Genomic DNA, 23,161 nt, shown 5'->3' with positions numbered 1-23,161 from the left:
ACATTTCGTAGTTACTTTCACGTAGAATAGTCATATATTCTGTCGAAATCGTGAACATTTATTATTGGTACGATGATATACTGTGGAAAAATGTATTACATGTACATGAGCAATCTTGTTCCATGTACTAACTAAACACCTCGTCGTAAGTAATATGCCACTTAATGCATCAGCGTTTTACGAAACTTTGGTTACATTGGTGGCTACCATTTCTACTAATGTTTACTATACGTTTTGTATTTGTTGCTATTTCACATGGTAAATCATGGCTTGACTTCCTTATTACACGAAAATAATTTCAATTCCGAACTCGATTTATTCACATGAAATGCGGATTTGGAGAATATCTATATGACCTCTGAAATTATTCACGAACCCCACCATAGTCTTCGTATATGTTTCTATTCACACATCCTACTGTTACACTAATAATACCCAAACGAACGTCCAGTGCAACTGTCAGTATACGTAAATACGATTTTATATTGATATAACGTTATAACACATCCGAACTATTGTGATTATTCAACCTTATTTCATGAAGCATTGTTTCCTCTTTGCTGCTATCTAACAGACGATTTCGATACATCAATTGGCTGTTCAACTACTCGACGATTTGAAACCTGTCCAGTTCAGTTGGTGGTCTGGCGACACAATCATTCACGCGAATCACCAGTTAACGCGGTCAAGCGAATCTCCTGCAAACTGGAAACGACATTGTCACCCCTATCCCAACACTGACAGCGTTTTCCACTTGTATCATTGACATGAGTCCAGAGTGACACTTTTGGATTCTTATGTTCTTTTCTAAATTCTTCGGTTGACTTATTGAGGAAACATGCAGCACCCCTCGGTTATCAATACCTGGAGTATTTATATTAATCGTTTGGCAACCACAAAATTATTTTGTGAATATCACCCCTTATAATTGATTTTACTTATGTTTGTCTTACCCGAGCTCTAAACTTGGTTTCTTTGCGATTTGGGCCCGAAACTTTTGAGTTCTATCTTGCCTTCCGTTTGTTCCCTTGTATTCTGACCCAAATACTGAATGTTTTTTACAAAATCTATCATCACGATCATTATACAGAACAATATTTTCATATTTTGCAATCTGGAAACAAAAATAGAAGCATATTTGATCGGGATTTGAGAATGTACCAAATATTTATGTTTTGATCAAAGTGTAATCGGGAATTTCAGTATAACATGGGCGCCAGTTAGCGGTCATGGTCTCTCGTGCCACTCGACGAAATAAAGAAGTGTAGTTAAGAAGGAAATTTATTTTTAACGCCACGGACACTTGAACATATTTGGTGACCGATATTTATCTTTAGCTAACAGAGAGCCATTTAATCAACTTAGTCTAAAGGAAAACTAGGATACTTACCGAATCTCGTCCAGGGATTCAATTGAGTGTACGTCCTATTAGAACCTGTCGAACTGAAGAATAAGTGCTGCCTTTTCCTCAGTGTTCAATCGTGTAACATCTGGTGTTTCTCTGTACTATCCCATTCATTTAGTTAGCGAGTGCCTCAAACGAGAGTATGATTCCACTAAATTCGATGATCTAAAGCTATCTTTACATATATCTTTGAAGAACATGCTTCTGTAACCCATCTTAAACTTCCAGATGGAAAAACCGAGTTGAGTAAGAGCATGAAATGGCGGTCTCGTATGTATTATCCACGAGAAAATGCCCGAAACTTCTCAACACTCCTTGGCGAAGTTAACACTGAGACAGGTATGCGGCAAATATGCAGATACGCATACAATTTTGATATATGGCTCTTTCAGATCCTATCAACAAGCTTTAAACTCACTGAATATCTGTATCCATTAAAGGGTGGGAGTTGATTATGGGCCCACACAATTACATTGCGGGAAGATGTGAACCCAATCAGCCGAAAACGAATAAAATCTTTTACTGATAGTCTTTAAAACTACTAAATCAAATACTGGCCAGAATCAAACGGAAAAATGTTCATGTCGTGATTAAACTATTCTGCAGTTGCATCTTAGGAAATTCATTTGAACCTTAAAGTTGGTTTATTCACAACGTTTCTTAAAATTGACCCCACGGGTTACCCTACAAAAAATGTAACCGATCAATACTGAAGTATGGACACTACGTACATCTGACCAGAAAGTTGTGGCCAAAACTAATTGGTTGGTCGCCAAACTGTCAGTAGCAACACAAATAATTGACAGTAATCGACAACCAGATCAAAAATAATTGTCATTAATTGATACTTACACAGGACGTCTAAAGTATAGGTAGGTAATTATTGTGTAACCACCCTGTTTAGTGTATATGTAACAGCTTCGGTTGGTTGGTTAAGAGTTGACCTCAAACAACCAAGCTTACGTCAAAAACGGTATAATTCAAGTATTCATTCACTTCCTTATTTTGCATAGGCGTTATATTTCCTATTACCTTATATTGAATGATGAGAGGCTTTGTTTGTCTGAACAAATAATCCCACGCTCCACTGTGACTGTGCGAAAATCTAAATAAAGACCTATTCACCACTTGTCTGGTTTCTTCTATCAATAGCACGAGGGTTACCTAGAGGCACGAAATATATCCGTACTGCTTTCGTATTCTTTTACAGTTAAAATGCAAGCGTCGGAAGCGAGCCAGTATCCAAGCACAAATTAAACTCGTAGTTTGCACATAAGCTAACGGCTGCCTCATATGATGAAAGAAGAAACTTTTTTTACATACGTCTCTTCGCAGTCAGCACTCTTCAGTTTTTCTTTACCCAATTGGAAAAGCTCTAGAGAGGTGACTTTGCATAAATTTATAACAAACCTGATACAAATTGAAGAAAGAATTAAGATAAGCGGTTCAGGGTTGACCCGACGAAATACCAAATCGTCATATTTTAATATCCCATATCTCTATGGGTCGCTCAAATTTTAACAATGAATTCAAAGATGCTACAGGTATTTGGAGTTTGAAAACGCCTTTATATGTAACACCTTGATTATTGAAGGATACCAACCCAGTCACATCATAAGACGGAAATGAAGGGGTTCGAAGTTATATTCGAAATGCTATCGATATGTCGAAGTGTTGGTTATGCCTATAACTAACTAATCAAATAGGTGCTTAGGCTCCCACCACGTTTATCTAGCCTGATGTGTTGTAGACTACCCCTATTGCATGTGACCTGCCGGCTGAAGAACATTATTATCCTATTTTATTAGCGCGACTCATAATTTTTATTCATTTCGATAAGACGCGTAATACTGTTCGATACGTTTGTGTGTTTTATTTAATGACTACAATTCCTTAAATTATTGTACCAATCTAATTGTTTCCACGTTTAGAAACAGATAAACTTTAAAGCCAAGTTGTCCCTGTTCTGACTATAGCTTTCACATAGACTCTGTGCTCGTCAGTATCGCGTTTACGGTTCTAGTAGTATATCTGTAGGACAAATTAAATCCTAAAAAGTTTCGACCAGTATTTTAATCAAAAATCCATGCATTGAGTACCTTTAAATATCTACGGAGATTCATAAAACTGATCAGATTCCTGAATTGTCTCTCTACTATTCAGAAACTCATAGTGATGACCAATTCGGTAGAAATAGCTACCGAATGGATCTCTTGCTAGAGTAAGAATTAGCTAAAGTGTGTTTAGCTCAGATAGAAAGTGAAATTGCGTTAGAACGATCACGTCAAAAGGGAAGAGAACATCATAATCAAGTTGTTGATGACAAGGTTATGTCGTACAAGTTTACATCTGCCTCGCATGCAGTTGATGTTCCACCTGGAAAGGACTGGATAACAATGATATATAAGGCTTTTGACCCATCAAAGACAAAGATCATAAAGTTTGATGTGAACGCCATGAACTATTCGAGTTTCATACAGAATTTCATAAACTGCCTCGATGGTGTTGTAAGTCGATCTGGGTTAAATTATTTGATTCAGTTTTGTGATGGTGAACATAAGGCTACAATTGCGCATTGCTCGAACCAGAAGCAGGCTATCGTAAAGCGTAATGTCTATTATATACTGGGAACCACCCAGACTAATGTAAAGAGTTTAGAGGTAAGAATGTTAATGAAAGAATAGAGTTTGTATCAAAGAAGTTGTATAATGTCTGTCTGAAGGCAAACCACATAGCAAGGAACTGTCGAGCACCGTGGTCATGTGCCGTCGAGGAATGTGGCTAGAGACACCATACCTTGTTACACAAGAAGAGGGAAGAGCATAGAGATAGTAATAGCAATGTCCACATTAATACCCAACTTTGTACGGACGGAAGTGCTAAGCGTGTACAGGGACAAGTAGCACATTCAATAGTGCCTGTATTGGTAAAAAATGGAGAAAGGGAGGTACAGACTTGTGCTTTCTTAGACGGTGGCTCAGATGCTTCGCTTAATACAGATCTAGTTAGAAGGTTGGGTTAAGAGGGAGAGTCCAAGACGCTTTTAATGAAGACACAGGATAGCCAGTCCATATTTAATTGTAAAGTGGTTGAATCAGAAGTTTTCTTCTTAGATTCTTCTTCATCACTTAGAATTCCAAAGGTGTGTACAGTTGAGTTACTACCTATGTCACGTAGGGTGGTAAAAATGACATCTTAGATGACATCGTGGTCTCACATCTGCGGTGTGACCCTCCCAAGGGTTTACAACGAAGACGTCAAAGTACTGACAGGGTGCAATGTGCATGAAGCACATGAGATAAAAAAGAAAAGAGTGGGAAAATCTATCGAACCATACGCCATAAAAACTCCTTAAGTATGGACGTTGTTTGGACCTATCAGTGAGAGCACGAGGAATATGGTTATCATAAATTATCTATCGTCTAAAAATGCACTACAAGCTAGAATAAAACAGTTATTTAGGATGGACTTTGAAGAAGACTCGAATCACTGTGAGCCCATGTCGGTTGAAGATTACAAAGTCTTGGATGCTATGTCCAAATCTGTACAGTTAGTGAACGGGCATTACCAAATAGCTTTGCACTGGAGTCACCAACAAAGCCTACATAATAGTAGAAAACAAGCGATGAGTATATAAAATTCCTAAAGAAACAGGCTCATCTGTGACCAGAGCTTGTGTGAGGAATATGTTAATGTGATGGCACTGTATGTTAGACGGGGCTACACCGAGAAGGCTACAGAGAACTCCATCAGGTGTCGGAATCGCATAGCAGAACCACGCTTCGATACTGTTAGGCCATAATTGCATCAGCTCAAATGTGGAAGGCGAAAGGGTCTTAATCTCACATAACTTAGGAGTCTATTCCGTCATGATGAATACAAGCATAACGATACGCGAGAAAAATTTTCGAAAATATGAAAACAATATCACAATATGTGAAAATAAAAATTACTAAGTGATATACAATGTTTCAACAGGGAACAGATACACAGTCCACAGTTTGGTGTACCAGATAACGGCGAGCTCACTACTGAAGACGTCATAAGAATTCGAAGTTCGAAAACGCCTTTACGCTGAAGATGCCACAGGTATTCGTAGTCTGACAACGCCTTAACCAGTAGCACCTAATATGAATCGTATTCAACAAGTGAAATCAAAAGACAGAAGCGAAGAGGTTCAGAAATATATGTGATAGGTTATCAATATATCGAGGATCGACTGATGTAGGCTGGCTATCGATTGCAGGGGATGTTGAGCACGGTGTTCCCACTTGTGATCTGGTGCGGATGCATGGCCGAGCGCCTTCAGCTAGGTCAGCCCACTAAAATAATATGATCAGTATCCAGTGTCGAAGACTTACAGAGCTACTGATTTTGAGGATTTATTTACTGCTATAACACCTAACACCTTCATAATTGAGGGATACCAACTCAGTCAAATTCAAAGATAAAGAAGGAAGGGTTCGAGGTTATGCCTGGAAGGTTATTAATATATCGAGAAGCAATTGGTCTAAGCTGGCTGACATTTGTGAGAGAACTATTTATTTTGGGGCTTTATTTACAGCAACACTATCAAGGCCTAATAGACGACCGGTTGAGAAGATCCATTAAGGAAAACAATCCTCCATGAATAATATTAATGATACATTAATGACATGTCGCAGGTATTAGGCGCCCAATCAATGTCATACAGTTTGACAGATTCTTGGTATCATCAGCCTTAATTTAATTTATTGATGTAAAGCTGCAGGAACCTATCATTTGTGAAAGGCGTATATTAGGAGTTCTAAAACGTTCTGATGTTACTTCAACAGTAAACATAAGTAAAAAAATTCAACTTCACAATTCAATACTCAAACCACTGTCCTTTGCCGTAGTTGTAACATTTTCCCTGTGGTCATCGCCTCGCGTTATACCGCGCTATAAGTTCAAATGCTTCAAATGGTTGTGGACGGAATAGAAGAAGCTTTCGCCTAACAGGCTTCCGTGTCTAGTAGCAGGGGATCACTAAATCCTCCAGGCAGGAACCTAGGTATGTTAACAATAAGAGAGGAAAAAGAACTTGGTAAATCATAGTATGATGCTGTTCTTGGTCCTTAAGAATAGGTCAAGTTGCCTCTTGAAGGACTCCTGAGAAGTCGCTTGGACTAGCTCGACCGGCAGTGAGTTCCAGCATTTGACAACCCTTAAGGAATAGAAGTAATGTCTACATTCCGTTTTGCTATGTTGTGCCTCCAGTTTCTGGGTGTTACCTGTTAGGTTAGTATTGGGACTAAGCTTAAGTAGGTGTTTAAGAAAATGTCCAGAAGTGTTAAGGATACTATAAGCCATCAGAAGGCCACCTCTAAGACGTCTATACTCTAATGGGTAAAGGTCTAGTGAATGGAGGCGCTCTCCATAAGATTTACATTTGAGTTCTCGAACTGATTTCGTGGCTCGCCGTTGGATACGCTTCAGGGTGTTCTTATCCTTTTGGAATGAGGGGGGAAATACTATGTTTCCGCACTCTAAATGGGGACGGATAAAACTATTGAAGATTATATGGAAAGTTCTTCCGTCAAACTGGCCAAAAATGCGCTTCAATGTTACCAGTGCAAGGTTTGCTCGGAAGGCATTTTTGTCACAGTTAGCGTAAGACTTTAAATCGTAGGGCACCAGGACTCCTAAATCTTTTTCGACTTGAGATACTACTAGAGAAGAGGTGCCTAAGTTATAACTGTAGTCTGCGACATGTCTCAGATAGACTACTTTACACTTTGAAGTGTTAAAGGTAAATCCGTTATCGTATGCCCAACTTTGAAGTCGAGTCAGATCCTCGTGAAGTGCCTGTATACCGTCTTGGTTGCGTATCTCTCTCCAAAGTTTGACGTTGTCGGCAAAAAGTAATAAGTCTGACGTTACCTGTTGAGGACGATCATTTATGTAGATCAAGAAGAGAAGAGGCCCTAGTACTGAGCCCTGGGGGACCCCACTAGGACATTCCATAGCCTGAGATAAAGTGAACTTAACCCTGACCTTAAAGTGTCGATTTTTCAGGTATGAAGTGAGCCAATCGATTTGAGGTGGTCTGATACCCAATCGTATCAGCTTATTGATAAGACATGTATGATTAACCTCATCAAAAGCTTTTGAGAAATCTAGGTAGATGATATCAACCTTCTCCTTGTGATCAAGGATCCTTGTACATCTGTCCACCACAGTCAGCAGGTTGGTGATACAAGAGTAACCCTACCCAAAATCATGTTATTGGGGTGAGCAGAAATTTAAGGACAGTAAATAGTCATTTATACCATCGCATATCAAAGACTCCATGACTTTTGAGGGTATGGAGAGAAGAGCCACCGGTCGGTAACTTGAAGGTTTTCTGCGTCGAGCCAAATTCCAATTTTCCGGTAGTTTTCCTCGGCTTAGCGAGTGTGAGAACATCACGCTAAGCGGCGTTGCCAAGATTGAGGCTGCTTCCCTCAGTATGGCGGAATGGACCATGTCCAGGCCAGAAGAAGTGTTTAATCTTAAGTGCCGCAGCTTCCGGAACACCAAGTCAGCGCTTGGGTTCACCTCGAAAAGTTCTGTGAAATTGCAAACGAAACTGTCATCAGTAAAATTAATGTCGGTCGGTTGAAATGTCTGGGAGTAATCTTCAGCCAGAAGGTTAGTGGCGTCGCCATCGCTGTAGGTCGGGCCGTTAAAATCTACAAGTTGGGAAACTCCAGTTTTGGCTTGACGAAGAGAGGCTGCATAACGGAATAAGCTTTTAGTATTGGAGGCAGACTTGTCCATAAGCTTTGTCCGATACTGAAGAATATCTTCTCTTATAGCCTTCGTGCATATGTTCCTGATATTTTTATATTCCCCGTAAGCTCCGTCGTTGTCAGTTCGTTTGTATTCCGCCCAACAGTGCCTTTTGCGGCTTAGCAGGCGAAGGGTACGGTTCTTTATTATTGTAGGTGGTTTGCAGCTTTTGGGAACTGTTTGAGGGACTGAATGGTTTGTAGCACATAAGAGCGTGTGCAGTAAGAAGTCCCAATGACCGTCCACATCGAGTTGGAGGTGAACATCCCAAACCACCTATTGTAGATAGTCGTATAGAGCTGACACATTTAACCGTTTAAAATTCCAACGCAAGTTATTGGTGGGGTATCTTAGCTTAGTTTTGCTGGCGAAACCGAAGGCTATGACAGCATGATCTCTTTTTCCCAGGGGAGCCAGGATTGAGAGGTTGTCAACTAGAAATTCTTCGTTTGTGAATACACAGTTTTAGCGCGAGGGTGTCTGACTGTTTCTCCAATGAGTTGCCGACCTCACATTTTCGAACAATCCCAAGTCATCGATGAAGTTGAAGAACCGAGCTTCAATTGAGTTGTCGCCTCCAGTATACGTGTGTTCCGTGAAGTTGACTCTAGGGAGATTAAAGTCCCCTAGAACCAGGATGTGTGTGAAACCGAGACGAGTAGAGCGGGATAGTCCTTCCAGCGCACGACTATCGTACTCGATGTCGGCAGTTAGCCTCCTGTAAATGACTCTGATAAGTCACCTCGAAGTACTAGACAATCTTACAGAGCACCATATGGATTCCTCACGATTGTTAAACTCGAGGTTGTGAACTTGGTGCACCTCCAAGCAAGAACTTATGTATATGGCTACTCCGCCCCCAATTCCTGATTTTCTGTCGTTGCGGAACAAAGACATCTCTAGTAATGCTAACTCATGGTCCGAGAACTGAGAAGATATTCAAGTTTCAGATATTCCTATCAGATGGGCCTTATTAGCATTGCTAAGTTCACGTAGTTCATCCAATTTGTTTGGTAGACTCGCGGCGTTCATATATAAGCAGTTTATGCTTTTAATTTGAAACGCATGAGCTTCTTCCTGTTTGTCTGTATGAGCCTTACGTGAATGAACAGGTAGCCCACCTGTATGAGGTTTGCCGAGGTGGTAGGCCCTGTCCTTTACACGTTTTTTATCGTCTAGACAGTCCACACGTGGAATGATCAGTTCCAACTTGCCTTTGTGTTTGGTCCTAGCTTCGTATGGCCTATCCGGGTGCATGTGGATTTCAGGTGGCAGTCGACGTCTGTTGGCACGAAATGCTTCCAGAGTTGCAGCCGCCATATGGGAAGATGGGAGGGTTGTCTTCATTAGACGGGGTCTAGAATCACCATCCTTCTTGGCCAGTCTCGGCACATGCTGAGTCAGTATGTGTTTGAGCCTCAAGGACTGTTTGATGAATTTCCATTCCCTGATGTCAGTTTTTGATTGAGTAGGGTCCGTATTTTCCGGTATACCTTGCACAATTATATTCCTCCCGCGGAAAAACTGATCGCGAGATTCTTTGGGGATGTTCCGGATGAGATTGCGCTCAGAATACGGTATGTCAGGTAGTATTCTTACAATCCCATCTGATTTCAGTAAATGACTCGCTAGTAAGACATCCTCTACGTCGGTAGCATTCTTAAGTGTTACACGAAGTAGCCTCGGGTGACTTTGATGCTTAGGTTCCTTTCCCCGAGTGAGCCGTGTGACTGTCAAAGGCTCTATTCTTGGAAGTCTAAGTTTCTTGTTCAATTCTCCCCAGAGCATCCTATCATTTTTTCCCGCAAACTGAGAGGGAGGTCAGGATTGTCTTTGAAGTTCATGACTATGAGAGAGTCATCACGAACCGTTATTGTCGTCCCAGGTTTTCCAGTGCGTTCAGTTTTAGCACCTTGTTGTTTGGGGGTCGAAGCACGTTTATGAATCCTTCGCTCTTTGATGACCGGACGGACAATCTTGGGGGTGGACTGTGCGACCATATCACCAGTTGACTTCCGTTCAACAGCTGGGATGTTCAACTTAGACTGTGACGCCTGGCCCTTTTTAGCTCTTTTGACATCGATCCAATCATCTACAGATTTTTTGGGAACCACTGTCGCGTTCAAGGACCTTGAGCTGTGAGACCCAAGTTTGCTGATGGAGTCGAGTACCGTCGTCGTAATCATGATGCTAAGTTTCAGTGTGTCGTCATTAATGCTGTTGAATGCTCTGTCGTTGTTAGACCTGTCGACATTCCTGTTCTCGTTTTTCATGCGCTTTCTTGTTTGTCTACCCATTTTTTGACTGTATTTTCCCAAGTTTGCAGACAACTTACTCTGCAGACCTGTCAGTAGGACAATGATATTACTCAGCAAGACTGCAGCATCCGTGCTGCACGTAACACATTCCCACTTGTGATCCGACTTGCTGAGTCTGTTGTAAGCAGTTGCTGTGAGATCTGTGCACGCTTCGTGGAACCAACCTTTGCAGTTGTCGCACTGCATGCTAGATGTGACAGCAAAACGGCATCCAGGTCGTTAGCATAAATTTTTCATGACTGTATTGACGTAAACTGTGTTGTAGATGCTAGCAAAAGCCTAAGACCGTTAAAAATACACTAAAAAACACACTGAAAACGGAAAAAAATGGATAGAACGGATGAGATAAACTGAACTAGTCTTTACGTGAAAAAGTGAAAAAAACCGAATAGTAAGCTGAGGCAAAACCAGTTAACTATTAAATTGGGTGAAACTAAAAAAAAGTAATCTACCGAACGTTTAGATCAGGATAGATTCTTTTGGACAGAAATGGTACTTTTGTTGCGTAAGAACACAGCAAAAGTTTGATAAATGCAAATCACGTTAGGACTAAACTTCCCGTTCGAAAGTAAACCAATCGATTAGAGGTGGTCTGATACCTAGTCGTTTGAGCTTATTGATAAGACATAAATGAACAACCTTATCAAGAGCTTTTGAGAAATCTAGGTAGATGATGTCAACCTTTCCCTTGCGATCGAGGATGCTTGTCCATATGTCCACCGCAGTCAGCAGGTTGCTTATACAAGAGTAGCCCTTCCTGAAAACATGCTGTTGGGGTGAGAAGAGATTTGTATCATTAAATATACGTAGGTTCCTACATGAAGGTATCGGTGAACAACTGCTACTAGATACGGCAGCTGATTAGGTGAAAGCTTCTTCTATTTCGTCCAGGACCATTTGAACTATTTGAAAAACACTTAAAGGCGCCGAACGACAAAATTGTGACCTTCATTTAGCCGTAACGAATGAGAAACTGGCCGGTGGGTTGTTTTGGTGTATTTTATGCTCATTTTCACTTTGATTAGACTTTTATCGTTCAAAATATTAGCATCCATATCTGTAATAATCTACTACGTACATGTAGAGGTAGAAGCAACACATTCACTCAGACTCTATGCATATATATTTTTGTATACAATTCTCTGTGCTAGAATATCTTTACGTTCGTGTGATAACTTACTTAAAAGTGCTTAAACCCTGATATATTTGTCTTTTTAATATAAGTGCGTGTCTCTTCGCTTTCACTTGTATCTACAATTTTTATGAATGGATGAACCCAAACTAAATGTAGTTTTTGCAATCTTCGTGAAGATTTGAAAAACACTTTGTAATGAGCAAAGCAAGTGGCAAAACATTGGGATAGAACGCCAGTAGTTTCTGTGTTAGTACATCATTATCCCATGCCTTTCACCTCCATGCGGTGATTTAACATGATCCTGAACTGGCATAACACTGGTTGTAAACAAGATTTCTGTTTCACTTGGGGCACTTTTGTGCCTGAAGGACATTTAATCTTGTTGGCATAGCTTGGCTACTTGGGCTGAGGTATCTTTGTATCAGGCTCTACGTTGATTATGATCGCCTGAGTCTCTTTAATGACTCCCTATCATTTCAGTAGGTGGATGTGTATTTTATCATATGGATTTGCTACCTAAGGGCTGTCATAAAGTTAATAGGTGTAGGGAAATGTAGGACAATATAAGTGTTCTGTATTCTCAGTAGATCACTGGATTATTTCTATAATTACCCAACTTTTAAATTTGTTCGAAACCCACTGGTTTATCCCAAGCTTTGTTTTTAATCGACTTCTGAAACTGCCGAAGTCCTGTCTTTTGGAAACCCCACTGATTGATATACACATAGTATGAGATGGTGGAGATTTGTAGCTCAGGTCGATGATTTTGATGGAGTTTTATTCTCTGAGCTGGATGGCTTGGTCGTGGAGCTTTCACCGTCCTTCTGAATGACATCATCAGCACAAACTTCAGGTAGTTTTGTTGTCGTTCAGAAGGACGACGAGAGCTCCACGACCAAACCATCCAGCTCAGGGAACAAAACTCCATCACAAATAGTATGGGTCTTACTCATGATTCTTAAGACGCAAAGCTTGACTGTGGCCAAATTTTAACTACTCTTAGTAAGACGGTGCGTAGCACCTGGCTTTTATTTATGTTTAGACTTACAGTAAGTTCGCTGCACTAACGGTCTGTTTCAGATTTAGTGCTGCAATTATAACTCAATAGACATCGATTTGGCACAAAAACAATTAGATAAAAACCTTGATTTCGTCCTTGTCATATTCATCAATTTCCAACATCTCTACTTCTATCGTAAGCTGTATCCATATATCATTGTCACTATATTTCTCATCAGTTTATCATGGGTAGATAGTTTTTTGGTGTGTTCGTTTGACAAGATTTATCCTCCCGATGGCTTTTATTTTCCAAAAGGTTATATAGCATAAATAATCAAAAATAACACTCAGTACAGCAGATGTCTTTTCTGTTCGAAATAGTGTACATTAACAGTAAAACATGCTGTCGTTCGTAAGTTTCTGATATGAAATTCCAACCCGCTGTTTTAGGACCGAATTCTCACTAGGGGGAAGGGCCTAGTCGATTTCCCGCTCTGTTCAAAGTAACGAATGTGTATCTTTGCATTAAAAACGGATATTCATAATACATAGTGATATTGCGTTCAAACAAAGACTCCTAAAATTCTCGCTTTCTTTAGTCTTAATACCTGGTCATCTGAGTAAGAATGTCTACAAAGGCTAGACGCCGTCTTATGAACGATTTCAAGAAAATTCAACTTGATCCCCCTCCTGGTGTATACGCTGTTCCACTTGATGACAACATAATGAAATGGCATGCAATTATTTTGGGGCCGGATGGCACAGCATTCGCAGACGGTATATTTCGGCTAACAATGGAGTTCACCGAGAACTATCCTAACGTCCCACCGATTGTGCGATTCGTTTCCAAAATGTTTCATCCTAATGTGTATAGTGATGGTAGTATATGTTTGGATATATTGCAAAACATGTGGTCTCCGTCATATAACATTGGAGCAATATTAACATCATTACAATCACTTTTGGGGGACCCGAACCCCAACTCTCCTGCAAATACGACAGCAGCAGAATTATTTGAAGAAGACAGACGCCAGTATGAAACACAAGTCCGAGCCATTGTTGAGGAATCGTGGCGAAACGATGAACCTGTTGATTGACTTAGTACTGTATTTGAGCATTTGATTTATGTACTTGTAAATAATATTAATTTCTGAAGTGTACCAGTTCTTATAACATAATGTATGAATAACATATTATCTAAGACGTAGTTTACGTACACTGCTATTTTTAATATGGCAGTTTATGAAATCGCGTTTGGTTATTTCTCAAATATGACGACGGCCTGAGATCATTGCTTAGATTTACGTAATTACTAACTGAAATATGAGAGCAAGCACTAGTTCTGTTCAGCAGTCTTCGATTGTTAATTCTCGTGTGCTAATAACAGAAAAATCAGCCCAACTAGCATAGTTTCAAAAATAACATCGCCTAGAATCAGACGATGTCTTAACAAAGCACAGAAGTCTGAGTTTGGACTTCCCAAAATGTTAATTGAATCTAGCCATTTGAACCACGAGTTAAGGACGGAATTTGTTCGTTTATGACTGAAATAAAACCCTACAGATCTTGTTGGTAAATTTACCTGTCATCCATTAGTTCTACAGATTTAATCATTATGGTTAAGTATCATCATTAGTGTAAGATCTAGTCAGTACATGCATCGAGTCACTCGGTCATATTTCTCTCTAGCACACGAGGAAGTCGAATTTATGGTAGTATTCATTGTGATAATGAACCAAACATCAAAATTTTCTATCTCAAAAAGAGCCAATGAAACAGGAAGGCAAGAAATGAATTTATCACTCCACATGAAATGAAAGATATCAGAGTAGCCAGTAATAAGGCATTTCAACTGACTTAGTTGGTACAAAGTCTCAACCGACTCGCTAATTTTACTCAGTACACTCAGCTTGATCCCGACATTCTACTACGTGCGACCAATCCTTTGTAGACATCTGTAGCCGAACGTTACCAATTTAAAAATGTAATTGACCCTCATAAAATATGTTTCACAGACAAAACTAGGTATCTTGGCCTCAGGTTGATATAAATTCACCTAAACATGATGAGTCTTTTATCAAGTGCTAGACACAGTGTTGCTACATTTCAGACATTAGACTTACGCATATTTCGTCGTAGGAACAGCGATGTTTCAGATATGCTATAATACTCACACGCTTCAGGTTTACGTAGGTTCTGATCAGTCAGCTAAAACGTAGCATCAAGCACATATATGCATCGGTCCCAGTTGTCATACCTCATTGACACAACAAGATGAACACCGAACTCATAGAATTAATTCAATGGTGGTAATGTATAAAAGAAAGATTGCATATAATGATATAGTACAGGAAGAAAGAATTAGTTGGTAGAAAGAAGGATATAACTAACTACTAATACACGTACACCTAACAATCAGATATATTTAAGAGTGAGGGGATATAACATTATTAAATCATAGTTATCCTCTAATAAATATTCGCGAATAAAAAGTAAACGGATTCCCCATACTTATGCCACTTCCACTCAACTCATTTGTTAAAAAATGAAATTGTTCAACTGAGTTGTGATAGATTCGATAAGAGCATGCAATCTTAACACTAACGTGATCCTGAGGGATTAAACCATGTTTGAACTGATTGGGTTGGTACAATGTTTACCTCTAGTTAACGGTTGTGCACACTAAGAAGCGTTTTTTTAACTCAGAAACTAATTTTGCAGATCAGTCATTCTGACACCCGATTGCTCGAGTGAGGGATTATCATTTCACTGCAACACCAATATGTTCAGTAAAGTAAAAATTTTAGTTTACCGTTCATTTGCCATCACAAAAATTTCAAAACGACCCCAAAGCTGCACCTCGAGCTGAAGTAGCCCAGGTCGGCTAACGAGATATGTATCTATAATACACAAGTTGGGAAATAATCAATCAGGTTAAGTATCATTCCTAACTTTAAATTGCTCAATACGATATAACTGTCCTAACTAGATATTATTACTATATTCGAGTGACATAATAACTTGGTATGTCGGCGAGTTTGAAACTTCTCCCAACTTTTTTTTTACCTAAAGTGTATATGGTGTAGTTCTACTTAAATACTAATCTTGATCTTTACTGTTTTCGGTCTATCTGTTCGATATTTCTATCAGTTACGTTCTTTGATATAAATGATTAAGGACGGAATTTTCAACAATTTTTTTGCCCATCGCATAGTCTCAAATAAAGTCGAGGCAATTTTCATTTTTAACATCCTTAAATCAATTTTCTTGTCATCGTACGATTAAAAAGTATTTCTAGGAGTAACCGTCCGATTCGGTCATTCTAACTACTATATTAAAGATTAAGTTGTCGGTTGGCGACAAACCTTAGGCTTAGGAAATAATTGATAATACTCTTTTGATTGATGTCAGCTACGCTGATAACAAAACGATTATATAGACTAACATATATAAGCGAACAATATTGCTTTCAATTAGATCCTCATAGGGCTTTACCCCAATATACAGTAATGTTCATATGCATATACGAAATTATTAAACCAATCAAGACGGTTTATGAGTCAATGGTAACAGTGGAATAGACCACATAAATAAACATAATAAGTAAAGAGTACAAATTGGTAGTGTGATGACAGGTTACTAGTTGTGATAAGAATAACAAACTCCTAAATTCATGTTTCATAATGGGAAATAGGTCAATGGCTTGAAGAAATAAAAATGCTGAAATAGCATCCACAAATACTAAGACTACGTAATGAGAACTGTTTAGATGATTGAACGACGAAGCGTGTATTTGGGAAAAAGAGTGGAAGGAGGTGCAGAAAAACAAACGAGTATGGGAAGTAATAATAAATAAGTCTTATTAAGGCTAATTTGGTGTCAAGGGAGAGATAAAGATGTTACAAATTTCTTATGAATACTATGACTTGGATTGTTAGCTTGGATTTCTATAGCTACTGCTACATGTAAGAGACAAGATCAAACTACATAAGGAAAACTAGTAGGAATACGATAAATAGCTTTGAATGACCTATTTCTGTTTATTCTTATCACAACTAGTAACCTGTCATCACACTACCAATTTGTACTCTTTACTTATTATGTTTATTTATGTAGTCTATTCCACTGTTACCATTGACTCATAAACCGTCTTGATTGGTTTAATAATTTCGTATATGCATATGAACATTACTGTATATTGGGGTAAAGCCTTATGAGGATCTACTTGAAAACAATATTGTTCGCTTATATATGTTGGTCTAATTCACAATATGGGAATTTTTAAGACTATATAGACCACCACGAAGTCAGGTAATGTCAAATAATGCAAAACCATATAAAATCGAAAGATATTTTGATATGATACAATGATGAGAAACTAATAAACTCAGAATTAAAGTAATCAGGATTTATCAGATGGGGTTTTGACTTATTAACATTCGAGTTAACGAGAAAGTAGTTGGCAGTCAAAAGTATACGGGAGGAATCACAGTTCATTAACTTTAAAGGACTGTCAAACAGCGGGATGTTACTTCATGAATTAGGTGGATCTTTGCTGACGGGAACGATACAGCTGACGCGCATGGTTCAAAAGAGCTTCACGACGTTCACTAAGGCTCAATTGACGTGAACTAGAGTTTGGTAGGAACTGTGGAGCAGCAACTGTGAACCTGCTGGGAGACATAGCAGACATAGTGGGGTCGCCCTGATTACTGTCTCGTTGAGTATCCGAGTCATGTGGATTTTCCAAAAGGTAATCAATAGCTGATTCAACGTCACCTTGAGTATTCACTAAACAAAAAATGTATCAATTGCGGATATATTTACACTGGGTTAAAAAAAACGTGATATTTTTAAGGTAGAAACAAAAAACCATATACAAAATGAAGGTTACGTACATTGACTTCCTATTTTTATCATACAAAAATATTGAACCAACTTAAAATTCATTGACATATGACAGATTTTCCTCTACATCAGAATAAGTCGTTCAGCAATCAAAAGGTGTAGATTACATTATGTCAAGATAATTTATCATGTTCCTACTTTAACATCAGTATGATTTTACTTTCGTAACAAAAATATGAATCACCAGCTACATATAATGAAATACGTTCAGTAAGTATCTTATTCTCTAGGACATGATAATCAGTACTGTGGTTGGTTTCCCTAGTATTCCTCAGCATAATTTTGTTAGTGCTAAATAGTTTTGAATGCGACTGACTGAAACTCCCTCAAAAACCTACGAGACTGTAACAATTATGACAATATCTGGCACTTACAATATTTGCGTAATAACCTTAAAACCTCTATGTGATCTTTTTCGATAGGCTTTTAAAATTCTGAATTTCTGAGACTGACAGTGAAACTTTGGTATCTAAGCTACGATATATCCTAAGAGCCCATACACTTTTCTTGTCTCATAGTTGACTCAGTTTCGCAGTAGAAATGAATCAATTCTGCGTGCCTAAGTGAAGAATGCAATATACTGAGTTCAAACACTTATCCCCAGGTAACCACACTTGAGAAGTAAATTTCAGGCCATTGTCCAATAATTTGGTATGTGGTGTAAAGAACAGATTGTTATTGGGTCTCAGTAAGAACGTATCTGATTTTCATATCGGACACTGCTGACAGTTATCTTACAAGCATCTCAAAGAAATACTACTAGTGTTTTACTATACCAAAACGAGTGTAAAACCGTGTACGTATGGATAGTTGCTTTACACATCAAAAGCCTAAAAATTGGATTACAAGCAGAATTATAGTTCCTACCTAACTAAGAAGTGTTACACTAAATATAAAACCTTACCAAGAGCTTCACGGATCCGAAACGCCGGTATGTCACGAAGTATTTCACTGATTCGAGGTACTAGATGTTCGAAAGTGAAGCATGAGTAGGTCTCGGAGGCTTTATGATTGGGCTGAATACAGTGGCGAAGACGAACTCCATCAGACTCGAGTATGTTTGAAATTAAAGAATCGCTTGATGAACTCGTAGAATGCTTTCTAGACAAAGGGGAACTGGGTGGCGTTGCGGATAAACTAGACATAGTACAAGATCGCGCATTATGGATAGAAAGCGAAGCAATGGGTGATTCCGCTCCAGTGTACTAGAAGTAAAAAGTAATTTAGGGGAGAACTATCTCATAGGAAAATGATTTGATAAAAACAATTGTATCCGGAAAGAGATTTCGGACCAGAACCAATATGATAATTTAGATTAACCAATTAGGCTACACAATTTGGAAAGTCGCGTAATACATTCTGGAATGTCAACAAATCTTACGACTTGATTAAGATAATTTTTCAAACAAATAGCTTAGTTGTTTGTACCAACTTACACTATGTATTTCGGATCATTTTTTTTAACTGTTTAGTTATTTTAAACACGACTCGAGGATGGTGCATCACGGGCTTGAATCTATTTTTATGTAATGAGATTTAAGAAACTAAGTTGATGAAACTGTTAGTTTATATATATAAAGGAAAAAATGTGATGAAAACTTACAAAACATACTTATCATTATTCTATTGATGTTTTTGTCCAAAGTTCAACAAGCTGTAGGACAGAACATGCTTTTTAATTTTATTGGGGTACTGGAAATGATCTCCAACTATAAGCTACGGCAGCTAAGTATTTTAGTAGAAAGCATCTATTTAGGGACACTATCTTAGCTTTCAACGATAAATCACTAGACTAACGGAACATATACACGTTTATATACTCAGTTATGGAGTCACCCTTGTTATTTGAGGATCACTGACATCCGACTGCTAAAACATTAGAACTATCACACACAATTTATTCGTTCTAATAGTTGAGATCATGAGTCAATTGAAGGTAGACCACCATGGAAAACCTGGAAGCACTGGACGGCCGTTTCGTCCTAGTATGGGACTCCTCAGCAGTGCACATTCATGACCCCGCCTTGCGGGTATCGAACCCAGGACCTATCAGTTTCGCGCACGAGCGCTTAACCATTAGACCACTGAGCCGGCATCCAACGGTAATGTATAACTTCGACTAATCCACGAAATTGAGCGAACCAACCACCATTGTCATCAGTGAGTTACTACCTCACAACAGACCCGGTTGAACTCCACCGGTCACTGCTTCTAACTAGAACTCCAGGATATACCTCTCGAAGCCAGTCACTGGTGAGTATATGTTGATTAGTATCAGAAGAGGTTTTGTGGAGATTGTAGTAATCTCAGTAGTTGAGATCATGAGTCAATTGAAGCTAGAATGTGCAAACCAGGTCACATAGAACTGCTAGATGATCCACGGTACGACTGCTCCGCATATTTTTTAACCACATACCTAATTGCTTCACAGGCATATATGCAAACCAAACACTGATTAAACTGTCCTAGATAGATGAATACATATTTCAGAGAATAGTATTTGAACTAATTAATGAATACAGAAATATACTGCAAAGAATGATTACTACGTTAAAATGTCACATAAAGAAAAACATACATAGTTCTAAATGCATAGGTAATTCGTGTCTGTCTATCAAGCGACGTAAGAGGAGCTGAAATATTCGTGTGTGCACTTGGAATTCCGAATGATTATGTCTACAACTAAACTTATACGTAATAAATTGTCAATAATTACAGGAGATAAACTCTTGTTATTAACTGTGCAAAATGTGTACACTTAGGACCTGAAATTATTTTAACACTCACATCTGCCAGATGTTCAGCATTTATTGGGCTGAGTGTAGCTCCGAGGGAATAAGCAATAGCAGAACGAACCCTTTCACAGAAATCCTCATCTGTTTCATTAGACATCCGACTAATTGGAGTTAAATATTTGACATGATAATATGTAAAAGGAGTGAAGAACTGCCACAAAAGCTCCATAAACCAAAAAACAGGATGAACCACCTACAATAAATTTATGTATTGGTATAAATGAAGCACAGCATGTTTGAATACTAACGAGCAATATTTTAAAATCTGTTTCGTAGTCGTAAGCTTCTTTGAAAAGAAACTGCATAAAGACCGAATATCAAATAGCCAAACTTACCTTGGAAAAACGAGATAGGTCATCATAATAAAGTAAACAGGTACGAACAATAACTCAGTGGTGAAGTATGATAGATTACTTTAGATTAAAAACAAGCAATATTTGTTCGAAAAATTCCAATAAACGCAAACAATGTGTTGCAATTTTTAGCACGTAGGAGTGATAAACGCCATTCAAAAAAAGACTATGCGAAATCATTTTGAAATGACAGACATCTTAGAAACGGTGACTATTTGCCTATACGTTGGATGAAACTAAAAGCTCAAGAAAGTTCCTATCTTTGGCTGACGATTTTAAACACAACTTAAATAAGTATAGAAAAAAGTTAGTTAATGAACTGAAATATCAAACAAAACAAGAATGACAAAAACTTAGTTGATTGCTGAAAAAAACAACAGAGTAACTTAGATTGAGATCTGGGTTTAGCACTAGTTTAAGCTGTTTCCAAAAAGGTTTCTAAGAACCTTATATCCTTGTACAAACCACAAGCCAGACATCAATGCAATGACACTATTTGTTTATACATTATAATCAATCAATGGGTGTTTCCAATAAAAGGCTTTATCACGAGACGTTAAAGTAACACTGAAAGCATTTCTTTGGTAAACAAGTGGTACATTTTGATATGCTTAATACGTAACACTCATTGAAATAAATGTTGCAGTTCAGGGTGCAAACAATTATTGTGGCGAGTAAGTAGTTTAATCCACTGAGAAGAAACGGATCGGCATTACTAGTGGCATCCGATAAGCTACACATTGTAGTGTGAGGCACCACTTTCAAACTAAAGAATAAGAACCATAATCAATGCTCCTATGCATGCATTAGAGACTCTGTTGAGTTGTCGAAACCCCACCACTAGATTCTTTTTGAACCGCAAGTGTTTTTTCTAATTTCTTACCGACCATAAGTGACAGAGAGTAAGTGATCATCTAACTGTGATTTTCGTAGATTTATATCCTTACGCAATACGAAACATTTGACAAAGTGATATCTCACTTTTCGACTTCACCTGAGACAATCAAAAACTTAAACTATAACTGATGGACAATTTTCTGTGAAAGCAGATAATTAATGTAACTTTTGTTTGCATAAATGACATGTCGTTAATCGAGTTTTTTAGGCGTTCAACACGTTGAAGCTGTTATTAACTGTTGGTTTTCTCCACAATGAAGGCCGTCTGTCAGTTAATCATCAATAACGCAGGACAGAGTACAAATCTCCGTTGTTGTCGTGCTACACCACTGTTGTTAGATGAAATTAACGAAATTAATACCATAATAGAAAGAATAGAATTAGTGTAAACAATAAAAAATTGGGCATACGAAATATCGTTCGACAATGAAGTCAATATGCTACTTATAATGCAGTGAATCAATGCATTGCTTAAGTCAAGAAAGCCCAGTAAGAATGCATCCTTTATAACTGCTTTCACTATGTCTTGCTTTTTATGAATTAAGATTCTTGAAAATATCCACGTACTTAGATGTTAACTCATAAAATACGGATACTTTTTACTTTATTCGCTCGTGTTTACTATTACAAATCAAAAGTACGAAAGATCTAAATAGTCAACCAGCCTAATAGACGATACATATGCCATATATTGGCTGACCACATTTGTATGGTGACTTTAATCTAAAAAAATGAAAGTGAAACATCAAGTGTCAGTTTGCTTAACAAACAAACTACTAATCTAGTGTTGTGTAAAGAGTTTAACCCAAAGTTATTAGAAAAATTACCAGTCTAGTAACAAGTCTCAGTGAGTAACTATACAGACTAAAATGACGTGTACATGGGGTTTTATTGATACTAACTCTCAAAGCAGGAGGAAATATAATACTCTAATGCTTTATTTAACCATATAAACAAAAAAGGTTACCAAACATCCCTATTTACAAAGTTAACTCACTCATTAAAAAGTCGAATTATGCAAAACCTGATGAGTAAGCAAATACTATGGCCCTGACTCCTCGTGACTTAGTATAAATGAAGGGTACAATGTAACTAATACGTAATACAAAACTTGTTGTGTGATAAGTGTTAAAACCTGATATCCCACTGAGAAATTAACCGATTAAGTGCTTCTGAAAAATTATGTAAGTGAAGTATAAGTATAATACTTTTCAGTATAGACGTGATTTGAGAAACTAATTCTGTTTGTGAATGCATATTTACCCAACATCATTTTCTTTAACTTCTAATCACCTGTCTTCATTTGCAAATATTAATTTGACTTATTACATTATTTGAGAACTAATTCACTGTAGTAAGGCCATTCATAATCCGCTGACTTATAAATCAAAATTTTAATCATCACATCTTACGCAATTAAATATCACATAACCGTGAATGATCATAAGTTAAAAATTACTCGGAAAAATTGACGGAATGGTGAATATAACCAAATGAAAACAGTTGACTTACTAATTTAATAGGAAAGATTCGATTAACCTTAAGCGCCACCTAAAGAA

The 23,161-nt window shown here is 38.0% G+C and overlaps 2 protein-coding genes across 2 annotated transcripts in view; one reads left to right on the top strand and one right to left on the bottom strand.

The window, feature by feature from the left end:
* Window positions 1–11,292: 11,292 nt before the first annotated feature.
* On the top strand, window positions 11,293–13,746 carry UBE2A_1 (Ubiquitin-conjugating enzyme E2 A; the record flags this gene model as incomplete). The annotated part of the gene is made up of 3 exons (XM_012944913.3): window positions 11,293–11,321; window positions 11,364–11,495; window positions 13,249–13,746. Exon 3 carries the CDS (start codon window positions 13,276–13,278, stop codon window positions 13,744–13,746), a length of 471 nt encoding a protein of 156 aa, XP_012800367.2. The 5' UTR covers window positions 11,293–11,321; window positions 11,364–11,495; window positions 13,249–13,275.
* Window positions 13,747–13,953: 207 nt separating this feature from the next.
* The window catches only part of ARHGEF9_1 (guanine nucleotide exchange factor 9), a 66,630-nt gene continuing 57,422 nt past the window's right edge, over window positions 13,954–23,161 (bottom strand). Inside the window, exon 3 of the mRNA XM_051208856.1 lies at window positions 13,954–23,153. Coding sequence (XP_051074257.1) covers window positions 23,058–23,153 — 96 coding nt within the window. The 3' untranslated portion in view covers window positions 13,954–23,057. The remainder of the gene's footprint in view (window positions 23,154–23,161) is intronic.

The sequence above is a fragment of the Schistosoma haematobium genome, chromosome 1 (assembly GCF_000699445.3).
Source record: "Schistosoma haematobium chromosome 1, whole genome shotgun sequence".
Classification (NCBI taxonomy): domain Eukaryota; kingdom Metazoa; phylum Platyhelminthes; class Trematoda; order Strigeidida; family Schistosomatidae; genus Schistosoma; species Schistosoma haematobium.
This window is presented reverse-complemented; position numbering and strand designations above follow the sequence as displayed.